Raw genomic sequence first — 23,118 nt, forward strand, 5'->3', positions numbered from 1 at the left:
AGATTCATCACAGAAGTCTGAGGATGATGTAGTTTGCCCAACCATTCCATCCACACAAAACTCCCAGGAAGCTGCCTTGGCTTGCAAACACAATGACCTTTTTACTCCCTTTTCCAAGCATCCATCTCGTAGCAGCGGGTCCCCAGATTCTTACCGTACTCTCAGCAAGAAACTAAATGTAAATCCAGGCTTCCTAAATATAGCCGGCACTTCATGAACAAGTAGGTCTTAAGGACCCTGCTCACCTCAAAAAACTTGTGCTGAAGTGCTTCCTTCTCTGGTTTAAATTAACTGCATATTCAGATTTAAATTTCAAAAAGGAATCTGGGACATGACTTTGGGGAGAAACTAAAAACAAGGGCACAGCAGCATGAGAGAAATGAACTAAACGCAGGTTCAAAAGGAAGAATTCTTCAAGATGGGACCTGTTGTGGGTGGCAACCCCATGCTTGCCAACATCAGTTAATGGTGTAGAGGCCATGATATCTGCAATGGAGAATCAACCTGCAGAAGAGTGGTTAATTCTTCTCTATCCAGGAGTTTTCTGTTGCAATTTCTGCCCCTTCCGCACATGTTGTTGTTGTTCAGTCGTGTCCGACTCTTCGTGACCCCATAGACCAGAGCACGCCAGGCACTCCTATCCTCCACTGCCTCCCGCGGTTTGGCCAAACTCATGCCAGTCGCTTCGAAGACACTGTCCAACCATCTCATCCTCTGTCGTCCCCTTCTCCTTGTGCCCTCCATCTTTCCCAACATCAGGGTCTTTTCCAGGGAGTCTTCTCTTCTCATGAGGTGGCCAAAGTATTGGAGCCTCAACTTCAGGATCTGTCCTTCCAATGAGCACTCAGGGCTGATTTCTTTAAGGATGGATATGTTTGATCTTCTTGCAGTCCATGACACTCTCAAGAGTCTCCTCCAGCACCATAATTCAAAAGCATCAATTCTTTGGCGAACAGCCTTCTTTATGGTCCAGCTCTCACTTCCACACATCATTACTGGAAAAACCATAGCTTTAACTGTACGGACCTTTGTCGGCAAGGTGATGTCTTTGCTTTTTAAGATGCTGTCTAGGTTTGTCATTGCTTTCCTCCCAAGAAGCAGGAGTCTTTTAATTTCGTGCCTGCTGTCACCATCTGCAGTGATCATGGAGCCCAAGAAACTAAAATCTCCCACTGCCTCCATTTCTTCCCCTTCTATTTTCCAGGAGGTGATGGGACCAATGGCCATGATCTTTTTTTTTTTTTTTTTTTTTTTTTTTTGAGCTTCCGCACATATGCACACACAATTTCCCCCCAGAGCTTGCAAACACATCCTGGAATCCCACTCTAAAGACAAAACGCAGCCAGGAAGAGGTGTTGCGAAGGGGAAAGCGGCAGGGGCGATGACCTAAGCGCCTCCTCCCCTGCTTGCTGTTTCTCCCCTGCAAAAACACCCCCTCCCTCCTTCCAAAATCACTTTGCGCGGCAGAGAATCGCAGGGATGAAAAATCTCTTATTTACTACTAAAAGCAAAGCCACAGCCTCAGACCACCAGCACACTCCTGGGCACCAAACAGCCACATAGAAAGGTTAAGATGCACGGCATTTCACAGGTCAGCTGAAGACTTTTTAAGACACACATAAAATCCCCTCCCTTTGCAGCCACTTGAGAATCAAGAAATCGTTAGCCAAGATCTGCTGTGGGGAAAATGGTTCACAGCAAGACAGGGCTTGGAATGCCAAGCAAGCTGCTCTCGTGGGGAAGGTTTTCATCCTCTGTTCACGGCACACATGCACACTGCCGAAGAAACAAGGGTATAAAAGGACAGAGTGCGGCTCAGCTGCAAGTAAACTGCAGCCCCCTCCCCATCTTCTCCTCCAGCAGCTGATCAATAGTATAGGTATGAAACGTACAGAACTGGGAGCCCCTAACAAAGAGAAAGAGAGAAGAATGAATGTCAACGCTATCCTTCTGCTTCAAGAAAGGCTAAGTGAGATGTGTGGAATGGAGTCAGTTAACCAAACACCCTCCAGATTTAGCAAATTCATTTCTGGTTGTTTAGGCATCATCAACAACCGCGAAGCAGAAAACAAGACAAACCAGATTGTTATTCACTGGCAAGTAGAAAGTCGATCTCCTGAGCAATCTTATTGTCAAAGATAAACTGCCCAATCTAAGCTTCCTATATCAAACAAGAACAGAACAGAACCACTCTGTTTCTCCCTGTGGAAACTTCAACAAATTTGCATGTAAATAAGGACAGCTTTACTAAACCTGAACTGCTGCACCAACTTGCAAACAGAATGCGAGCGCCAATTTGCGGGGTCTAACTACAGCACCGTCTCCGCAAAATGCTTTCAATTTCCTCTCTTCCAAGCAAGCTATAGATGAGGATTTGCAAATATATATATATCTATCATATCCAGGTCAAAATTGCAAAATAGCTTCCAGATTCAGGGTGGGGTTTGAAGAAAAGCCACTGGAGGAAGGAAGTGCATCCTCAAGGCAAAACCGGGGGAATATGCTACTCACTTTTAGTACCTGCCAGTAAGAAGAGTTTGAAATGTCTGCTTGGCATTTCCTCCAAATTATACTAACAGACAATGCAGGACTGGGTTTCTGAAAAGACCACGCCCTGATGACATCCGTATTTCGGAGAGCACTTGCTGTGGCAAAGGGAGGGCCGTGCACAGTAACCCTAGAATACTGAAAAGAATCTAACAAGAGCTATGTGCACATTGCAGACTTCACACTGGTTCTCTGGAAACAATAGTTTGCAAATCACAAGCTAGCCATGGGAATGGATGTTACTTCCCCATTTATGATCTCTGGCGAATTCTCCTTTCACTTGCTCCTTTATTGTTGCCTTTGCCCACGGTTCAAAATTGTACACCAGGGCTGGGGGAGCCGTGGTCCAACATATGATGGTGGGACTCCAACTCCCATTTTCCCAGACCACTGGCCATGCTGGTTGGGGCTGATGGGGAGTTGGAGTCCAACACCCCCTGGAGAGTCACAGGTTCCTCACTCTCTAGAGCCAGTGTGGTGTAGTGGTTAAGAGCGGTAGACTCGTATTCTGGTGAACCGGATTCGCGTCCCCGCTCCTCCACATGCAGCTGCTGGGTGACCTTGGGCTGGTCACACTTCTTTGAAGTCTCTCAGCCCCAATCACCTCGCAGAGTGTTTGTTGTGGGGGAGGAAGGGAAAGGAGAATGTTAGCCGCTTTGAGACTCCTTCGGGTAGTGATAAAGCAGGATATCAAATCCAAACTCCTTTTCTTCTTCTTGTGCACAGTATTTACCACGGTTAACACAAAATTCCCGAGTAACTATAGCTTCCTAATTTACATTGAACCAAGGGTTCAAATTTTCATTCATGCGGAACTCATGGTCCACGGCACTGAAGGTTTGACTCCAAACTACGGAACGAGACAAGGAGAATTTGCTCTACGAAAGGGAGGAGGAAAGAGGAAAGGAGTGTGTGTTCTGGGAGCTGTCTCCAGATTTGCAAGCCATCATTTGCCGAGAGCCAGCAAGCATCTGCGCTCCAAGTCCAAGCTTATTTGAAGTAGCAGATTAAAGGAGCAAACCTGACAGAAAGAGAGGCACAGGGGTTTAGCTTACCTAAGCTGAGACTGCAACTTCCCAGCTTTGTTTATGAAATCTTCCCAAACCGGATAGCTTCCCTGGAAGAGAGAAAAAACAAAAATGCAGAATGAAAAACCTTCAATTTGATCAGATTTTTTTTTAGAGCTTTGTATAAAGCTAACTGGGTGCGGCAGAAGCTGCAAGCTCAGGCACACTCTTAACCTCGCATTTATTTAAAACATTTATACCCCACTCCTCCCCGCAAAAACTCAATGCAGCTGTCAACAAGAGGAACCGCAGAGATGCAATGAAAACGATGTCCCATTGCCCATTTGGCATCAGGCAGGAACCTCAGTGAGGTCTTCGGAGATTTTGCAATGTAAATTTCCCCCAGAGCCCTTGGGAATGGAAGGCAGGGGAGAGTAAACCAACAGCCCCATGCTGGTTCTGATTCAAACCTAGGGCTGGTTGGCGAGCTTAGCAATACTTTTAAAAAACACATAATGACGCAAGGTGCTTAGTGAAAACAAGCTCTGTGCTCACATAAAGACTAAGGTTCACTATGGTAACGGCAGTGTTCGCAATTCTCGAACCCTTATTGGCATATAGATACGATTCCAGTAAGGTTTGGTACAATAAAATCACTCAGCTAAATTCAGATACCGTTGTGTATTTTCTGCAATCTGCAATCTGTAGGACATTCAGTCTCGCTAGCATGCACGCCTGTCAAGTGTTGGAAACTCAAAGCTAGGTGCCAAGTAGCACCTTAAACCTAGGTTTACGGTCGCCACGACGGAATGTCTATTCGCCAGGGGTTTGGACTAGATGACCCTTGGGTTCCCTTCCAACGCTACAATTCCGTGATTCTATGATCCCAACCGCATTGCTCGACTGTCGCTTGCTCTTACAACAATTCACTGGTCCCATTATGCGAGGAGGAGAAACACACAGAGCGGAAATGGAAATGGTGTTAACTATGGACTAAGGCAGAGGTTTTTAAACTGCAGTCGCCAACCCTGCACCCAGACATCTCCACGTAGCTGCAACTGCACCCACGCTAGTAGCAAAATGCGCCTGGTGCCTGGCTAATTTCTAACACTGCACCCTGCTTTTATTCAGGTTGGTCAAATGGAAGAAATAAGTCGCCACTGGCGGCCCACATCGTACCAGGTGATGGCTGTTTTTTTTTAAAAAAAAAACAAACTTCCAAGCAGCATAAAAAACTCTTAACTGGATGGAATGGGAAAGTAGCTGATTTCTCAACAACATAAATAACAGTTACTGATTAACAGGAATCATTTCAGCCATGGAATTTTCCACTAGAGCTCAAATACATACAAAGGGCAATACAGTGGTTTCACACCATCTGTGCAGTATAGGCCAAGATTTTCATAACATTGGCTATATAGTTCACGACAGGGGGGAGATTTTCGGTTGAGGGCCACCATCCCTCGAGGGTACAATGGACGCTTGGGTTGCGAACGTGATCCGTGCAGGAGGTACGTTCGCAACCTACAGTGCCGCATCTGCACGAGTCGTGATTTAGCGCTTCTGCACATGTGCGAGCGCCAAAACCCAGAAGTAACCCGTTCGGCACGTCCGTAAGCTGAAAACGCACAACCCAGTGGAGGGCGGGGCCAAAGAAGTCAAGGGCCGCGTAAACTTATGCAGAGGGCCGCACGTTGCCCACCACTGTGTCAGCATCACACACACAAATTAGCAGCTCCCTGCTTAACAAGCAGAGGTATGAACCAGTCTTTGACACCTTCACAGGAGGGGGCAAATCCACCAGGAAGTCTTCCGTAAACTTTGGACGAAAGAGAACTGAACTGCAAAAAAAGATGATGAACGGCTTAGGAACACTACCCTGGCTTCTTGCAAAGCCTGCTAACCATAGCTTCCTGGTTTGGATGGAACAGGAACTAGAGTTACCTGAAGACTTCCTGGTTGGCTTTCTGACTCGCACAAAGGGAGCCGTGCCTGCACAGGCAAAGGACTCCATCAAATCCCAGCTTGTGAAGCGGAGATATAACATCATTCAAATGCTCCCAGGCATGCGCTCAAATGCAGGGGACTGCCAATGGCGTGATCCGTCTCGGCTGTGGGAAATCAAGCTGCCAAACGCAAGGAAAGGCAACCCAGACTGAGCATAGCATGCATTTTTTCTTATTTTTTTAATCCCTTTTGCCATTGCTGAGAAAGGCAGAGTAAGAGGCAGATAGGATTCTCTCCTAGCCTGGGTGAGAGAAGCCCACCTCTGGGTGCAACGCGGGCACAGCTGGTACTTTTAAGCTGTTTCGGGAGCCAGCGTTTTGTAGAAAAGCGAGGTATTAGTTATTTTGAAATGTAAAAACATAACCCTGCTGCTGCTCTGAAGATGCATTACAGTGCAATCATGTGCACAGAATCGTAGAGTTGGAAGGGACCGCAAGGATCATCGAGTTCGGCCCCCTGAAATGCAGGAATCTCAACTACAGCATCCCTGACAGATGGCCATCCAACCTCTGCTTAACACCCCCCCCCCCTGGGAAGGAGAGCTGACCACCTCCCAAGGGAATCCATTCCACAGTTCAAAGAGCTCTCACCATCAGAAAGTGTCTACTCAGATGCAAGCCCCATTTCAATTCAACGTGATTTGCTCCCGGGTCCCAAGCCATAATTAAGATTGCCGGAAGAAATATCAACAACCTCAGATATGCTGATGATACTACCTTGATGGCAGAAAGTGAGGAGGAATTAAAGAACCTTTTAATGAGGGTGAAAGAGGAGAGCGCAAAATATGGTCTGAAGCTCAACATTAAAAAAAACCTAAGATCATGGCCTCTGGTCCCATCACCTCCTGGCAAATAGAAGGGGATGAAATGGAGGCAGTGAGAGATTTTACTTTCTTGGGTTCCATGATCACTGCAGGTGGTGACAGCAGTCACGAAATTAAAAGACGCCTGCTTCTTGGGAGGAAAGCAACGACAAACCTAGACAGCATCTTAAAAAAGCAGAGACATCACCTTGCCGACAAAGGTCTGTATAGTTAAAGCTATGGTTTTCCCAGTAGTGATGTATGGAAGTGAGAGCTGGACCATAAAGAAGGCTGATCGTCGAAGAATTGATGCTTTTGAATTATGGTGCTGGAGGAGACTCTTGAGAGTGTCATGGACTGCAAGAAGATCAAAACTATCCATTCTTAAGGAAATCAGCCGAGTGCTCACAGGAAGGACAGATCCTGAAGCTGAGGCTCCAATACTTTGGCCACCTCATGAGAAGAGAAGACTCCCTGGAAAAGACCCTGATGTTGGGAAAGATGGAGGGCACAAGGAAAAGAGGACAACAGAGGACGAGATGGTTGGACAGTGTTCTCAAAGCTACCAACATGAGTCTGACCATTGGAAGACAGGAGTGCCTGGCATGCTCTGGTCCATGGGGTCACGAAGAGTCGGAAACGACTAAACAACAACAAAAGGAGTGTGTAGGCTAAAGCCTTAGTTCACCTGTCTGAGAATGAGCTTTTTAAAATGGGAGGCTGATTATCATGGATGAGTTTCAACGTACAGTAGAACCAAGCCTCTCACTCCATCAGCTCAAGTATTTCCTACTTAGGCAATGGAGCACTCTTCCTTTGTCCTCCCACCATGCCCCCCCCTTCTGTTTTTAGGGGTTCCCCCACCCCGGAGCAGATTTGCAGAGGGTGTGGGATACGCACAGGGTGGTGAAGGGAGAGAGGAGAAATTAGTACTGTGCAAGCAGAGATCTCTGCACTGATGGGAGTGCAGCAGCTGAACACTGCCCTGTACAGGCATGTCATTTTAAGTCGGAATTAAATGTGCTAGCTTTGTCAAGAGCACCCAGACGCTGCTTTCTCGTACTCATTGTGACTGCACAAACTGCCCCAGCAGCAGTGTCCCAATATTTAATTAAATTTTGGCTAGCTGTGCTTTTGTCACCTTTACACTAATGAAGTTCACAGACCATTAGTCCACTGGTGAGAATGTCACCTCCAAGTTTGAAAACCACATGGAAGAGGCCCTTAGTACAGCCTTTTACGTAAAGAAAGAGGCCTGTATGGGATTATCACCAGTTACGGTAATTTGAAAGATTGCCTTACCCAATATGAGACAACTTTGATCTGCGGAACTGGCATGGTTTAATACTCATTCTGCACTTAAAAAAAATATCTCTCTTTTAGTGTGACAGGCAGAACCCACAATTCAAAACTCTCTGCCACCATTATTATATTTTATTATTTCATTTACATCGCACCTTTCCTCCAAGGAGTACAAGGTGGAATGCACCCTTACCACCTCCACGTTTTATCTCACAAGAACCCTGTGAGGTAGGCTGTAGGCCAAGAGATGTTGATTGACTCCAAGGTCACCCAGTGAGCTTCATGACTGAGTGGGGATTTGAACCCTGATATCCCAGGTCCTAGTCCGACACTCCAACCACTACACCACACTGCCTCACAGCCTATCGAAACACCCAGAATGCCGAATTGCATTTTTGATCTGGTTTTTTAGCCTATTTTAGCTTACCTTTAGTATTGTTGAATGTTTTAATACCTGTTTTTCCCTGGGTTTTTTTTTTTAGACTAATAATTTATTGTTTCATTCTTTCTGTAAAGCACTTATAGAGTGCTCTGGGGCATTTAAATCACTCCACACTTCCCAAGAGGACGCCTGCCCGGGGACCTATTAAGACAGACACCATTTTGTCAAAGACAATCACATTAGGTGATCGTGAAACTGGTCCAAGAAAGCTCCAGGCTCAGCGAGAGATCTGTCAACTCTTGATGATTTGCAATGCCAATGAAGTATGCAAGTACGTGAGAGACTTCCCTCCCAGCCTCTACCCCACCTCTTATAGCACAGTATCCAAACAAAACAGCAATTCATTCAGTCATCCTCAGATTTCCTGTCTATCTGGTTACCTTCATGGAACCAAGTTTTTAATGTCCCCTCCCTTACAGATACATATACACACACGCAAACACAGTGCCCATACAGAGTTCATAGAATCTAAAAAGTTGGAAGGGACCCCAAGTGTCTTTCCACCCCAACCCCGGCAATGCTGGCATCTCAACTAAAGCATCCATTGCAGATGGCCATCCACCTCTGCTTAAAAGAGAAGGAGAGTCCACAACCTCCTAAGGGATACCATTCCACTGTCAAACAGCTATTACTATCATAAGTTCTCCTGATGTTCAGTCGGAATCTCCTTCTTGTGACTTGGGAGCCATTGGTTCGGGGTCCTAGCCTCTGGAGCAGGAGAAAACAAGCTTGCTCTATCTTCCAAGTGACAGCCCTTGAGATATTTGAAGATGGCTATCACATTCCTCTCAGTCTCCTCTTCTCCAGGTTAAACATATCCAATACCAACCCATTTCTCATAAGACTTGTTTCCAACCCTTTGTCATCTTATCTTGGTTGCCTTCCTCTGCACACGTTCCAGCTTGTCCATATCCTTCTTAAGTGCCGTGGCCAGAACTGGACACAGTATTCCAGGTGTGGTTTGACCCAGGCAGAAGAGAGTGGGACTATGACTCGGGACACTATTCTTCTGTTGATGCAGCCTAGAATAGCGTTAGCTTTTATTAGCTGCTGTATCGCACTGTGGACTTGTGTTAAGCCTGTGGTCTACTAAGACCCCTCTGTCCCATTGGGTTGTCGACAGAGCATCTCACCCTCGCAGCAAAGCTAGCAGGTGGTATGCAACTGAAGGCGGAAGAGACTGGGACTCCACCCTTAGCTGGCTATCTCTCTGCAGCAGCTGCAATATCAACGTATTTATTCATCTCAATGAATGTGCATCTTGCAAACCAGCACCATTTATGGCCGTGAACATCCTTTTAAGAAGCGCATGTGGTTCCATTCACACCCATATGCACTACAGCACACAAGGTCTTCACGGCATGCATGTGACCAAACCCAGTGGGTTTATTTTTGACTTTGCATCCTCCAAGTCCGGCAAGTAACCAAGGGCACAAGCCTAGATCCTTAAGATGTGGCTGATTAGCATGCTTCTCTCTGTACCATCCTCACTCTGAGCACATGCCCTTTTGGGGCATTCATTTGTTATCTGCAGCAAAACTTCCAGGATTCAGTTTCCCGCCGTATTGCCCATACTACCCAAGCGCACTGATCAGATTCGAAATTCTGCTCATGGGCCTGTCGCCAGCAAAACTTGAATGATGTCCTAAGAAGGAACCTTGACCGCAGTGACATGTCAGGGTATGCTCTGCTCCAGTGGCCAACAGGATGGTTCACTGAACCAGAGTGACATCTGTTGCGCAAACATTTCAAGTCAATAAGGGGAAAGGCCAGTTGGCAAGCCAGAGGTCCACAGCTACAAAGAGCAAACGCCACAGCATTCCCCTGCCCAATCTGCAGAAAGATCTGCAGCTCTGAGCACACAACCCACAACTCTTGCAAAACACGATGTTCCTTTCTCTTGGATGAGCAGTTCAGTGCGAAAATCACATCTGCCTTTTCCAGGGAGATAACCAGAACTGAAACCACACGGAGAGCAATTTGAGAAAGATTCATATTCTAAATTTAAGCTGTATTTTTTAATGTTCTGAATAAGCCCTACTGAGCACAGTTGCTCCTGAGTAAACATGCACAGGATTGCATGTCTGAAATAAATTTGAATTTCAGCTCAAGTACTTAGGTTCTGCTGGATGCAAGAGCTATGAGAAAGTCATTTCTGATGCCCCAACCCCAACTTTACTCATCAAACACCCGTTTTCAGAAAATCCAAGGTGCATCCTTTCCACTTAACCTTGCTAACGGACGGCATAAGCCATGGTCTGAGGGATTTACAATGCAGCTACCTTGCTGAAGCAAAGCAAATGTGAGTTTAGTCTGTGTCCAGGTAAGAAATTGCCTGGTGTCTACCACCTTGAGTTCCATGCTGGAAGAAAGGTTGGATGTAAATAAAGATACCACAGCCAACTGGGACTAACTCAGGGAAGAGTACATCACCTAAAAACTACACCCCCCCCCAAAAAAAAAGAACACAAGAAGCTACATTAAACTGAGTCAGACCAATGATCCATCTAACTCTGAAAAGACTACTCTGGCAGGGAGAAGCTCTCCAAGGTTTCAGGCAGAGACCCAGCCCAACCTGGAGACACCAGCAATTGAATTTAGGATCTTCTGCATACTAAGCAGTGGATTGTACACTGGGCTGTGGCTCTGGAGGAACTGCTTGTGACCTTCTGTGAGAATCAAGTATCACATGGAACCCTCATATGTCCAAGCGAAAACTCTTCAATTGCAGCAGTTGTGGGGACAACTACTTAAGCGGCCCAAAGTACAGGTTCCAAGTGGCAAGTTGAAGGCAAGTTTACGTGGACCAAAAGATAGTTGCATTCACTGTTTTGGTTTACCGGCCATGAGCGAATCGCCAGATGTTCCATGCAGCCAAGAAAGTCACTAGTCAAGTGTCCGCTTACTGCTTTTAATTCATGGTGGTGTCGTTTGCTAGCAAGGAGTTTGGAGCACAGCAAAGCTCTCCTGACCCACCAGCCACCAGTTCTAATGGAAGGCAACCATAGAATATGAACACAACCATAGAATATGCCCATGAAGATTCCTTGTTGGCGGCAGAAACCAGGAAGTTCTCTGCCCTGTAATCTGGTTGTCTGCTCTGTGAAGCTCCTGTTGGGATTAGACGGGTCTAGAAAAGGAATGGCTGTGAAAATAACATAAAGAAACAGTCGGAGGTATTTTAAAAACCCGAATACTGCTGTGAGCGAGACACTAATGGTGCAATCCTATACATAATTAACTGAGAAGTAAACCTTGCTGTGTTCAATGCAACTTATACCCCCCGTAATGTGTGCACAGGACTGCAGCCTCAATTATGGAAAGTCAAGGGAAGCCAACATCCTGGGTGGTTCTAGCAATGAAGCGAGTACGTTAAAATGGCTAGACCATTATTTCATTAATATCTGAACACTCAGTTCACTTTTCCAACTGGTCAAATGCCCAAAATGTTTCTATCATTTTGCAACAGCCAACTTGCAATGAACACACAGATTTTTTTTTATATACACAAGCCTATTTCGCACTGTTGGTTTTATTACTCCAAAGCACCACGTCCTAAGAAATGAGTTGAAGAATGAGTGAACTGAAAAACACATGTTCTGTATTAAATGGTATTCGGTGCACAATTATTACACACATTTCATCCTAAAACATTGACTCAGCTGGTAATGTTGTTCCGCGGCGATGCACAAATTTCCTGCTGAGCTACGACGACGCAAAACCTGTGGCGTCACGTCTGACTGGAAAGGGGAGAGGGAGCTTTTAAAACAGATCTGCCCAAACTCTGCCCAAGCAGGCTCCCGAACGACGACGTGACTTTCCAAGGCTGTGTCATGCGTGCTCTGGTTTTCTCATTGTTGGGCGTGCCAGGACCCCCCCCCCTTGATCTGCCACCTGTGCTGCACACCTGCCACTCACTCCTAAGTTCTGGTGCCATGTGCTCTCACAACACTGGCAAATGCAAGGGCCCATAGCACATGCGCCACCTAAGGAAAACTGCAGGCAGCCCCCAAAATCTCCAGTTAAAAGTATTTCAGGGCCAAGAAAGACCACTGCTTGAGACCAGGGTCTGCTCCTGCAAGTCTGCAGTAGGGAGGTCCTACATTGACGATGTCTAATGGTCTAAGGCAGCTTCATAGGTCTGCTGTCAGGCTCTTGCACACAGCTACTAAGCAACGGGTAACCTGCTGCATTACTCCTACTTTTACACCATATCCCCATAGTGTTGCCCTGCATGACCCTTGCAATGAAGCTATCCTGAGGGCTTGACTGGTTCTAGGAGCCGAGCCATATTGCGCAAACTCAACAGCTCAGCTCCAGGGATGCAGAAGGCCTCCACCCTAATTTCACAGCAGTCTTCACCCAGCCGGGGTCCAATCTGCACCATACAGTTAAACCATGCTCATGCCAGTCTCCTGCAAAGAGTCCTGGGAGCTGTGGTTTGCTAAGGGTGCTGAAAATTGCTGGGAGGCCCCCGATTCCCCTCAGAGTTACAATTCCCGGAATTCCTTGGGCAGAGAGACCGACTGTTAACCCAACTCTGGAAGTGTGGTCCTCTGAGAGAAATACTGGTCTCCCAACAACCCCCAGCGCTGTTAACGAACTACACTTCCCAGCATTCTTTGGGAGAAGCCATGGATGTTTACAGCAGTTATGAAGCCGCTTTAAACAGATGGGACCCTGGCAGCCTCCAAATGTTTTGGATGACAAGTCCCATCAAAAAGCAGCACTCGGGTGGCTGGACACAGGTAAGCTCAGTTGGGGACACACCTGGTTACCTGGAGGAGATCCACAGAGCTGCTTCATTGTAAGAAAACAGGGTGGTTGGAAACGGGACAGTAGCAGACATGGTCAGCTAAAAGGAAAACTGCAGGTACTACAACAGCAGCAGATAGGAGAGACACCAGGAAGAGAGAGATTCCATGGAAGACTCAGCAAGCCATCGGTTGAGCAAAATAAAACAAAGATGGCTTGCAGTTAACCACTTCCCTGGTTGCTTGCGGTCAAGGTGACCTCCAGGTAACCAGCAGGGAAAACTTACGAGTTATCGGTTCTCTGTCTTTGCTGTTCCCTTTGTCGCTTTTGCAGATTGTCAGCATCTCACAGCTCAATTCCTGTGCCAGATAGCGAAAGGATTGTGTGAACTTGTCTCAGAGACTGGAGCATGGCGACATATTCTTCTAAGCGTTACTTTCAAAAGGTATCATGGCGAAAACTTTAAGGAGGGGTAAAAAAAAGTTCCCCAACAGCTGTGTCGCTGGACCATACCTCTAAGGATGAACACAAGGTAACACTCCTGGATCAAGCAAATGGCCAATAAGAGTGTGTGAAGGGGTTGGGGGGGAAGATCAGCCGTCTCCCCCTCCTTAGGGAGCCTGCCTCCCACCTTGAGAGCAACTGCTTTAAAATCTAAAAATAGCTACCCATTTACACAGTCCTGCATTGGTTTAAAGAAACCCCAATGTGCTGACAGCTGCTGGGTTGATTGTTTCCAAGATCAACACTCAAGATCAGAGGATAAAAATCAGGAGGGGTTTTTCTTTCTTTCTTTCTTCCCCACCTCCCCTCTTTGCAAGTCCGAGAAGGAACACAGTGCAGCTGTTTGTAATGGCAAAGAACAGCAGAGCAAAGAGGACCAGTTGGTCTTCAAACAAGTGAACAATCAGCTGTATTTTGGCTCAACACAATGCGCTGGCAAAAATATCTTCTACTTAAAAGCGTGGTGAAGGGGAGGGAGAGAGAGAGAGAGAGAGGAGGGGGAAAGGAAGGAACTGCAGAGTGGATAAATACACATATGCAGAATGACTTGCTCTAGTTCCACTTAGTAGTCGTGAAAACTTTCAATTATCAGAGACAACCTAAGAGCAAGATTCACATTCCACTGCACACTTTCAAGAGGTGGTCTAATAGAGAGGGACCCCATACCATTACAACCAGCATGGGCAAAGGCCAGTTAGCAGTACTGTACAAGGAAAACAAAAACCCACTCATCAAGGTTGAAAGGTTCCAATTCTGGAACAAGGTTCACCTGTGGCCAACTGCAGATGCCTTCATCTGCCCCAGCTGCAACAAAACATATCTCTCTCCCATATTGGTCTCTACAGCCACAGCAGGTGCTGTAACTCTTCAACCCTGGAAGGAACACACTTCCATTGTTACTGAGAGCCAGTGTGGTGTAGTGGTTAAGAGTGGTGGACTTGTAATCTGGTGAACCGGGTTCGCGTCTCCGCTCCTCCACATGCAGCTGCTGGGTGACCTTGGGCTAGTCACACTTCTTTGAAATCTCTCAGCCCCACTCACCTCACAGAGTGTTTGTTGTGGGGGAAGAAGGGAAAGGAGAACGTTAGCCGCTTTGAGACTCCTTCAGGTGGTGATAAAACGGGATATCAAATCCAAATCCAAACTCCTCCTCCTCTTCTCTTACTGGCCCATTCCCCTCTCAATAGCCATATGGTCTAGCTACATGCACCAGAATTGCAAGTCGAACATTTTGGCTCCCGAACGCCGCAACCCCGGAAGTGAGTGTTGCGGTTTGCGAACGTTCTTTGGAACCTGAAAGTCCGACGTAGCTTCTGATTGGCTGCAGGACCTTCCTTCAGCAAACTGGAATCCGCGCCTTGGTTTCCGAACTTTTGGAAGTTGAACAGACTTCCAGAACGGATTCTGTTCAACTTCCCAGGTACCACAGTATTTAAGAGTGAACACGAAGCCACGAACACTCAGGACGGAGTCAGCACTACTACAATTCTGAGGTCCTCCCCCAAAATCGTTTTAAGCAAATGACTTGTTGCCAACACACTTTTTAACTGCTCTTTCGCCCACACGCAATTAAGCCGAGTGTGGGTTTCTCTGCCTCGCTCATTCATCTTTACAAAATACGCTCGCAAACCTATGCTTATCAGAGCCTTATCCTGGATTAGCAGCCACACCTTCATCTTAAAACCATCTCTCCGCCCTTTAAACATCCTTTGGGAGAAAGGAAAACGCCTACTAAACAAAAGGATTGTTACAGCACATCAAGCAGCTAACTTCCCCTGTTCGGTGATTTTTGCAAATGACGGGCTTTCCTTACTCGGAGCCAATGTCAACCCTGCAAAAAAAAGAAAAAAAAGGAGCAGTTCTTTGCTCCATTTCACAAAGCAGCACACACAAACACACACAAAAAACTCCCTGTTCATGGATCCACCAGGGAGCCTGACGGACATCAGTCAGTCATGCGCCACCCTTGACGCAATCTACCCAAACTTCGCATCCTGTGGGCTGGGATTCTCCAGGAACTCCTCCTACCATTTCAAATATTTTTATTTGACAGGCCGAAGAACAGCCCTGCTGGATATCAGAAGAAAGGTCTTATCTAGCCCAGCATCCCTATTCCACAACAAAATTCCTCTGGGAAAGGAATTTTGGCATGAGGACAATAGCCCCTCTCCTGCTCTTGTTCCCCCAAAACTAGTGTCCAATGGTGCACTTTGAGGTGTGTGTTTACAATCAACCAGTATAAAAATGTTTATGAAATAAAGTAAAAAACGCTGCCATTGAGCCTGAGAGAATGCACAGCCATCACGACTCCCCAGGAAAAAACAGCTAACGTTTAATTTAAAATGAAAAGGACTACTGCGTTTAAATCATACCGAACCCATTAAAAGGACAATTACGGCTACCAGACTTTGTTTCAAGGCAGGCTGGTTCCCTTCTGCTGTTCTGGACTACAACTCCCATCAGCCCCAGCTAACACCGACTGGGGCTGATGGGAGTTGTAGTCCAAAACAGAAGAAGGAAACCAGGCCGGGAAAGGCTGGTTTTGGGGGGGGGGCTCCTTGGTTTTGTCTTCTTCCCCCCCTTTAATATCACACCTGCATACAGAACAACTGATGTCACTATTTCAGGGGAGGAGGGAATTAAGGTGCAGAACGCAGACCCACCACTACCATCACCCTAGCTTATGTCTGAAATTGCAAATCTGGTGACGTTTAAGATTCAGCGTCAAAAGCAGCCACAGAAGGCCAAAGATTTGGACAGCTGGTGGGCAGTGGCATCTGGGAAAACACAAGGGGTTTTCTGGGATTAGCAAATCAATTTTCCAACTTCAGAGTGACAGGTTAACAAACTTCAGCCTTGTCCCCCCCCCTTTTTTAAGGATCTTGAGATCCTTAATGTCCCGACTTAACATGCCATTGCAACAAATGGGCATTTCAAGCCGTTCTTTGACACATGGGCCGCCAAAAAGCCCTGGAAACGTCGATTGCACAAAAGGAAAGTTGCCCATTATTTCCCAACGAGCAAACAGGTGGCGGATAAACCGGAGCAATTTGAAAACCATGTCCAAGAACCGTGGAAAAAAAGGACGAGCCTTTCAATAGGATTTGCCCTTGCTTCGAAGCCTGCAGCTGAACCAGCAACCGGAGCTACACCCACGGCCAACACCCAAGGCGTGTAATCCTGTAACTTATTTGGGGGGTTTCTAAATTCGTCATCCGGAACTTCGTCCCCACAAAACCAAGACTCTCTATAAACATATTTGGAACTACGCCCCATATGCCTCCACAGCGCCCCTGCTCCCCCCACTGCAGGAGCACAACAAGGCCGTGCCAAGTGGATGCGCTTTGGGGGAAGGAAAACCTCTTTGCTGTGGCTTTGGATGGGGGCCCACAATCCAGATAATCAAAAAGAAAAAGGAGAACACACAGTCCAAGGGTGCAGAAAACCAATTAAGCTTCCTTTAAAAGCCTGCAAATAAAAAAAGGGAGCACGTGATCTTCCCTCCAGGACATCTGCTAAACACAGAAATATTTATATGGGTGCTAGCAATAGCAATGATTTTAAAACCTTCCCTTGAGTTGAATTTGCAAGAGCAATTCCAAGCATATTTCCCAGGTGGGTTTTTGTTTTTTTTACAAGTTAAACTCCACTCCTCTAGTTACCTACTGATAAGACAAAATGTTTATATGCTGGATTTTTAAGAAAGCTTTTTTAAAAGTCTGCATCATTGGATTATGTTGCCTTCCTTCAACCCTTAAGATAGGATACATTTTTGCTTCAACGAAAGTTTCCAAATGTTTTAAGTCCACTATTTTTAGAGGATATTCAGTCCCACTGCTTTCATGGGGTTTACTCTGACCTACACGGGACTGCAATCCTAGCGATACTTTTATAATTTTGCTTAAACTACGCTGATTGGCTATCTGTACGCATGTTCCAAACATGCTCCTATTTGCAAGTTTTTGTAAAAAAGAAGCTGTTATATGAAAAGTGAAATCAACCGGGTCTACCGACACGTTTACTTAGAAGGAAGCCCCACTGAATTCAATAGCACTTAACTCTCGTGTATGCAAAGGATTACAGCTTAAACTGGCATTGATTAATAGCAGCAACTTTCATTTAGGGGGTCAGGCATGGACTTTGGATGCAGCAAGTTGAGTCAAACAAGTTCAGGTATCTGATGAAGTGGGCTCCAGGCATGGATGCAGGAGAAACCTGGTTCAATTTGCATGTGAAGATGAACCTACCTAATTTGCACTTTCTGGAACAGTAAGGAAACTGAAATGCAATCTTCAAAATTCTCCCTTCTCTGAATTTTGCAATGCCGTTTTCCAGCCAAGTAAATAATTTTGCAATTCTGTTTTCCAGCGAAGTAACGTACAAAAAAATGCAAATGCTGGGGGGAATCGTACCTATAACTGCATACGTTAGTGAAAGCATCATAGAAAATGTACCGTATTGGGGGAAACCGCTCTGCAAAAATAAGCGTATTCGGCAAAATTGCATACGCCAGGAGAAATCCACACTAAAATGCTGGTGCATTTTCATGAAGACTTAAATATATATATATATATCTGTAAACACATGTGGAAATGTGGAGAACTGAAGAGGTGAAAAATGAGAAACTCCCAAGAAAATGAAATTGACAAATTCCCCAGCTCCGGGCCACAAAGGCGTAAGCCAGAGCAAATCTGTTAGCCTTTTAGGATGCTACAGCACTCTTTGTGTTTGCTGTTAAAAGCTTACAACACACGTCCCTCTCTGGCATTTGTCAGCAAAGTTTTGGCTCAGAGGTAAAATGCAAAATTGATGGATTTCCCACTCCTTTTTCCTCCATGTTGCTCTGCAGTGTTCACCAATAAAAAAAAATATTGTTTCCACTACTGCAAAGGAAGGATCATTTCCTTTAAAACACAGCCAAAGCTTTGCCCGGTCCCATAAAGCTTTGGTGTGTTCCAGATGAGCACTCTTTCAGCTGCAGGTATCAGCCCGGCACAGTTTTTCAAGGTTTATCTGCTTCCTGTTGGAGAGAACTGAAGGATAGAGGCCGGCCGCCGCCGCCACCCCCCCCCCCCCGCCCCTGCTTCTAACAATTCACATCAACATTCCATCTGGCGGAAGAAAACATCTGCTAAAATATTCCCACTGCTGAAGTGGACTTGATGAAAATGATTGCAGGTTTTGTTTCGGACCCCTGCTCCTTCCCTCCCGAGAGACTCGGCAAAGGAAGACCGGGATCCCAATCACATCACAAAAGAGTTCATTATGACAAAGTTAACGCACAACGCTCCTCACACCCACATCTAAACAATCTGCAATTTTAGTATATCCAGAGGTCAGATGGGGGGACGGGGGACGGGACCAAAAGAACCGGATTTTTTTTTTTTTTTAAGGAAACAAAGGGCCAAACCTCAACCCAACCCATTGGCTTAAGTCGCCACTCAGCAAACCTTCATGGATAGTTCCTCGTGCCCTTCTATCACTCCCCAAATCTCAATTTCTTTGGAGGGAAGGGGATGGGGAAATTGCATGATCACTGCAGATGGTGACAGCAGTCACGAAATTAGAAGACGCCTGCTTCTTGGGAGAAAAGCAATGACAAACCTAGACAGCATCTTAAAAAGCAAAGACATCACCTTGCCGACAAAGGTCCGTATAGTTAAAGCTATGGTTTTCCCAGTAGTAATGTACGGAAGTGAGAGCTGGACCATCAAGAAGGCTGATCGCCCAAGAATTGATGCTTTTGAATTATGGTGCTGGAGGAGACTCTTGAGAGTCCCATGGACTGCAAGAAGATCAAACCTATCCATTTCAAAGAAATCAGCCCTGAGTGCTCACTGGAAGGACAGATCCTGAAGTTGAGGCTCCAGTACTTTGGCCACCTCATGAGAAGACTCCCTGGAAAAGACCCTGATGTTGGGAAAGATGGAGGGCACAAGGAGAAGGGGACGACAGAGGACGAGATGGTTGGACAGTGTTCTCGAAGCTACCAACATGAGACTGACCAAACTGCGGGAGGCAGTGGAAGATAGGAGTGCCTGGCATTCTCTGGTCCATGGGGTCACGAAGAGTCGGACACGACTAAACGACTGAACAACAACAACAAAAGATGCAGTGAAGCCCCTTGTGCATATATATATGAGAGCGCACAAAACACCACCGCCAGCTGAATTTCGAAAAGACGTTCTGCCCTCCTCTGAAAGAGGATGCTGCAATTTTCTCCAGGAACAACCTCGCCCACCAACATGGACACCAACATGGCTGAAATGACTAGAGATTACTTGTGTCAACAACAACAGGGACCAGAGGTTCGAACGCTGGAGGAGAAAGTCTTGTGAGCCATCCCTTCAAGCCTCAGGTATGTGTGCATCAATGTGAGCATCTTATTCCACTGAACAGGCGCAATCATGCACAGGCACACACATTAAACCATCTTACTGAACTCTCATCCACACTTCTGCTTATCCCACATCTTCATCCGCTGGTCCTAGGCCTCCTGGGCCTGGGTCCAAGAGGATTTCCTCTTGCCCCACTGCATTCCCCGGGAAAACCCGCTGTTGGGATCGGAACAAAGTCAATCCACACAACCCGATTTAGACTTGTTCCGATCCAGCAGTAAACGGCGGGTTTTCCAGTGGAATGCAGTGGCGCAAGAGGAAATCTTCTTGGATCCACACCTACGAAACACGGTAAAAGCGCAAACATGGACGTAAACCAGGCTGGTGTGTAAATTAAGCTGGCACGAAGTTACACCAGGTCCAAACTGTGGAGAACTAGCCTCATGCCAGGTAGGGGTTAAATGTTCTGACAGTTAGAACCCTCAGGGGCGGGCTTAGCCTGAGTATAAAACACCCCTCCCTGTGGGCAGTAAGTCAGTTGAAGTATGGGCAGGAGGAGTTAGTTAAGTGCGGGGAGTTGAAGTGTGAGTCAAGAGATAGAGCTGGGAGTTTAGAGTCTTAGGTGGATGTTAGCAGAGAGGATAAAGAGATTGTGAAACGTGTTGTTATTGATATTTAGTTAACTATTAGAGGTATTAGGCCGGTAACATTTAGAGGTATTAGGCCGGTATAGGACAACTGTTATAAGCTTATTGAACAACCTTTTATTTATCAGCAACCACAAGCTTTGTACGCAATAAACATCTTTTTAGTTCACAATATCCTCGTCTGTGGTGAATGAAGTAAGCAGGATCCAGCTAGTAGTCTGAAGGGCTGCAGCTGGGGGACTGTTTGTCGTTGGTGCAGCACTCATAGACCGTAAAACGTCCGGGGGTGGGCTGTACAGGGCGAAGGGCCCGCGACACTTGGTGGGGTTATGGCTGGCCTAAGCATGGCAAAGGTTAAGACAAGCTTTTAAGATAGTGTTTTGAGGTGCACCACCCTGCTGTTGGGTTAACTCATGCCAGGCCACCAGGCCACATGACTGAGCTGAGCAGGCATAGGATCCTACCCAAGTCCCTCCCTCTGGTCCTGCCCACAGCAGCCCTCCCTCCAAAATGCCCCTTTTTCAGATCCACCAGGACGAGGGAGACACATGGGCCTATCTCTGGCTGATATGGTAGTTTAAGGGTTCACATGGTATAGCCTGGCTGCCCCGGGAACACGCCCAGCTCACCCAGAGATCTGCCGGATCCTAACCCGCTCATTCCAGAAGATCTGGCTACAGGGCTGCTCCCCAAGTGCCCATGTAGGCCATCAGCGTCAATTCTGACAGGCAGCAGCTCTGCAAAGGAACAGACACGGGATCCATTCCAGCCACCCTACTCAAGAGATCCTTTGAAGCGGAGAATTGAACCTGGGCCCTTCCAGAGGGAATGAGCACGCTCAAACCACAGAGTTACAACCCTTCCCATTTTGGAATTTATATTATACACACAGATCTTGACCATAAGCTTTGCTGCAAGAAAAAAACAACAACACAGAATATTGCTTGCTAGTGGTACAAAGAAAACACAACCCCTTCCCTCCGGCCAGCATTGGAAAAGCAGCAGACACTGGAGGAGAGATGGGAAAGATATAATCCTCCTCTGCCCAGCCCTCGTGGCAGAAGGCAGCGTATTTCTTCACCAGCCTGCTAAGAGGCTAAGAATCTTGTTTCCACCGGTGTAAAAATAACAAGACAGTTAGAATGTCTCCTCCTGGCTTTATATACACAAAACGGCTATATGAAACACCAAGTACAGAAAACTACTGCCTTATCTTACCAGAGAGGGAGACATTGAGCTGGTACAGCCTTTTGCAGTTTCTCTCAAACAACCAATATTCAAATGGTAAAACCCTCTCTCTTTCTCCCTCTTCAATCAGAAGTGATAAACAGCAGCAAAACATGATGTTCTGCGAACCATATCTGCTTAATACCCTCCCCTGGGCCTTCACACAGCAATGGAGAGAAGGTGCAGAAGAACTCAACAAAGGGAGCCTTAATGGTCCCAGTTTATCATCATCACAGTATATACACATATGCTCCCCATTGCCATTTGAACCCCACCTTGGGGAGGGAAGGCTTTCCGGCTGTGCAGTTTGGGGCTCCGCACAGCGCGAGGCTCCGTCTATTTTCCAGCATTATTGTTGTAATTAAATGGTTCCATTTCGTCTTAATTACAAGAATTCCCAGGGGACTCTGGGAAATCTCAGAAAAAGGAGGCTAGCAATGCACAACTCACGGAAGAGCACAGCGTCTTGCAGAGCTTTCCCCCCCCCCGCGCCTCCATAGTAAAAACAAGCAGCAATTCGTTTTTTGCAAGGGGGGGGGGATGCTGTCAATACTAGGCAGGGCTCCTCCATCTGCATGGAAGGGGGGTGTCCTCGCTGAGGCAAGCTCCCCCTTCCACAACCACCCCTGCTTTTCAATGCAGGTGGCAATGAATGCAATGCAAAGAGAGCAGCAATGCTCCGGCGAGGGATTTGCTGAACGTGGCGGGGCTTTTATTGGCAGGGGAGGGGTGGTTTTTTGCACCTTGCGCCCCCCATGCTCGAAGCCCCCTTACCTTCATGTCACTGATGGTGGTCTGGAAGAGTCCTCCGAGCGCGCTACATTCCTTTTCTATCACAGCCTCCATTTTTTTTCCTCGCCGAATCAAGGAGGACGCCGAAGAAACTGCTGCGGTTTCGCAAGCCAAAAAAAAAATAAAAATAAAAAACGCACACACGCAACCCACCCCTAGTTATTTCAATTCCTGCCCTTCGGGGAGGGAGCAGTAAAAATCTGAGATTTCTCTGCAAATAAAAAAATAAAGACTTCGACCTGAAAAGCAGCAGAGCCACTCTTCTCTTTCGCTTCTGAGCTTTCTCTAACGCTGCCCCACCAATGTTATTCGGTTTGTCTCTTGCTTCCACGCAGCAGCGCCTATAGCAACCCTGCCCTGGAGGAAAAAGTCCCACGGCTGGCCAAAATCAAGACATCTCTATCCCCCGCACATAAAGATAGCAACAAGGTCCATCGTTCTCCATTCTTGCTCATGCCCCTCCACACACACAACAAGTAGGTAGGTTGCGCGATGGAGGCTGGGGAGAGAAGCAACGCCGGGCAGCTGGCGGCTTGCAAATGCCTCGGCAAATGCAGCAAAGGAGGCTTCCACTCAGCTGCCTCCGACAACAGACCCCCTCCCTCGCAAGCAAGTACTCATGGAACAGCTGCAGACCTGGTTTTGCGGGAGGAGGAGGGGGAATGCAAAAAGAAAAAAATGTTTTTAGAAAACCACTAAATCTGCTTTAAAAAAAAAAAAAAAGTAAACGCCGTTCCAAAACAGCCCA

At 46.7% G+C, this 23,118-nt stretch overlaps 1 protein-coding gene across 11 annotated transcripts in view; it reads right to left on the minus strand.

Annotated features, from left to right (window-relative positions):
* MTSS1 (MTSS I-BAR domain containing 1) overlaps positions 1-22,600 on the minus strand; it is a 140,048-nt gene extending 117,448 nt beyond the window's left edge. For 2 of the 11 annotated variants that reach the window (XM_033155829.1, XM_033155835.1), the window contains exons 1-2: positions 22,353-22,599; positions 3,603-3,664 (exon numbers count right to left, since the gene is read on the minus strand). In XM_033155829.1, coding sequence (XP_033011720.1) covers positions 3,603-3,664; positions 22,353-22,424 — 134 coding nt within the window. In that variant the 5' untranslated portion in view covers positions 22,425-22,599. Of the gene's footprint in view, positions 1-3,602; positions 3,665-22,352 lie in introns of all 11 variants that reach the window. The other 9 variants (XM_033155833.1, XM_033155836.1, XM_033155838.1 and 6 more) reach the window with 6 other exon arrangements.
* Between the last annotated feature and the right edge of the window lie 518 nt (positions 22,601-23,118).

Source organism: Lacerta agilis, chromosome 7 (assembly GCF_009819535.1).
Source record: "Lacerta agilis isolate rLacAgi1 chromosome 7, rLacAgi1.pri, whole genome shotgun sequence".
Taxonomy (NCBI): Eukaryota; Metazoa; Chordata; class Lepidosauria; order Squamata; family Lacertidae; genus Lacerta; species Lacerta agilis.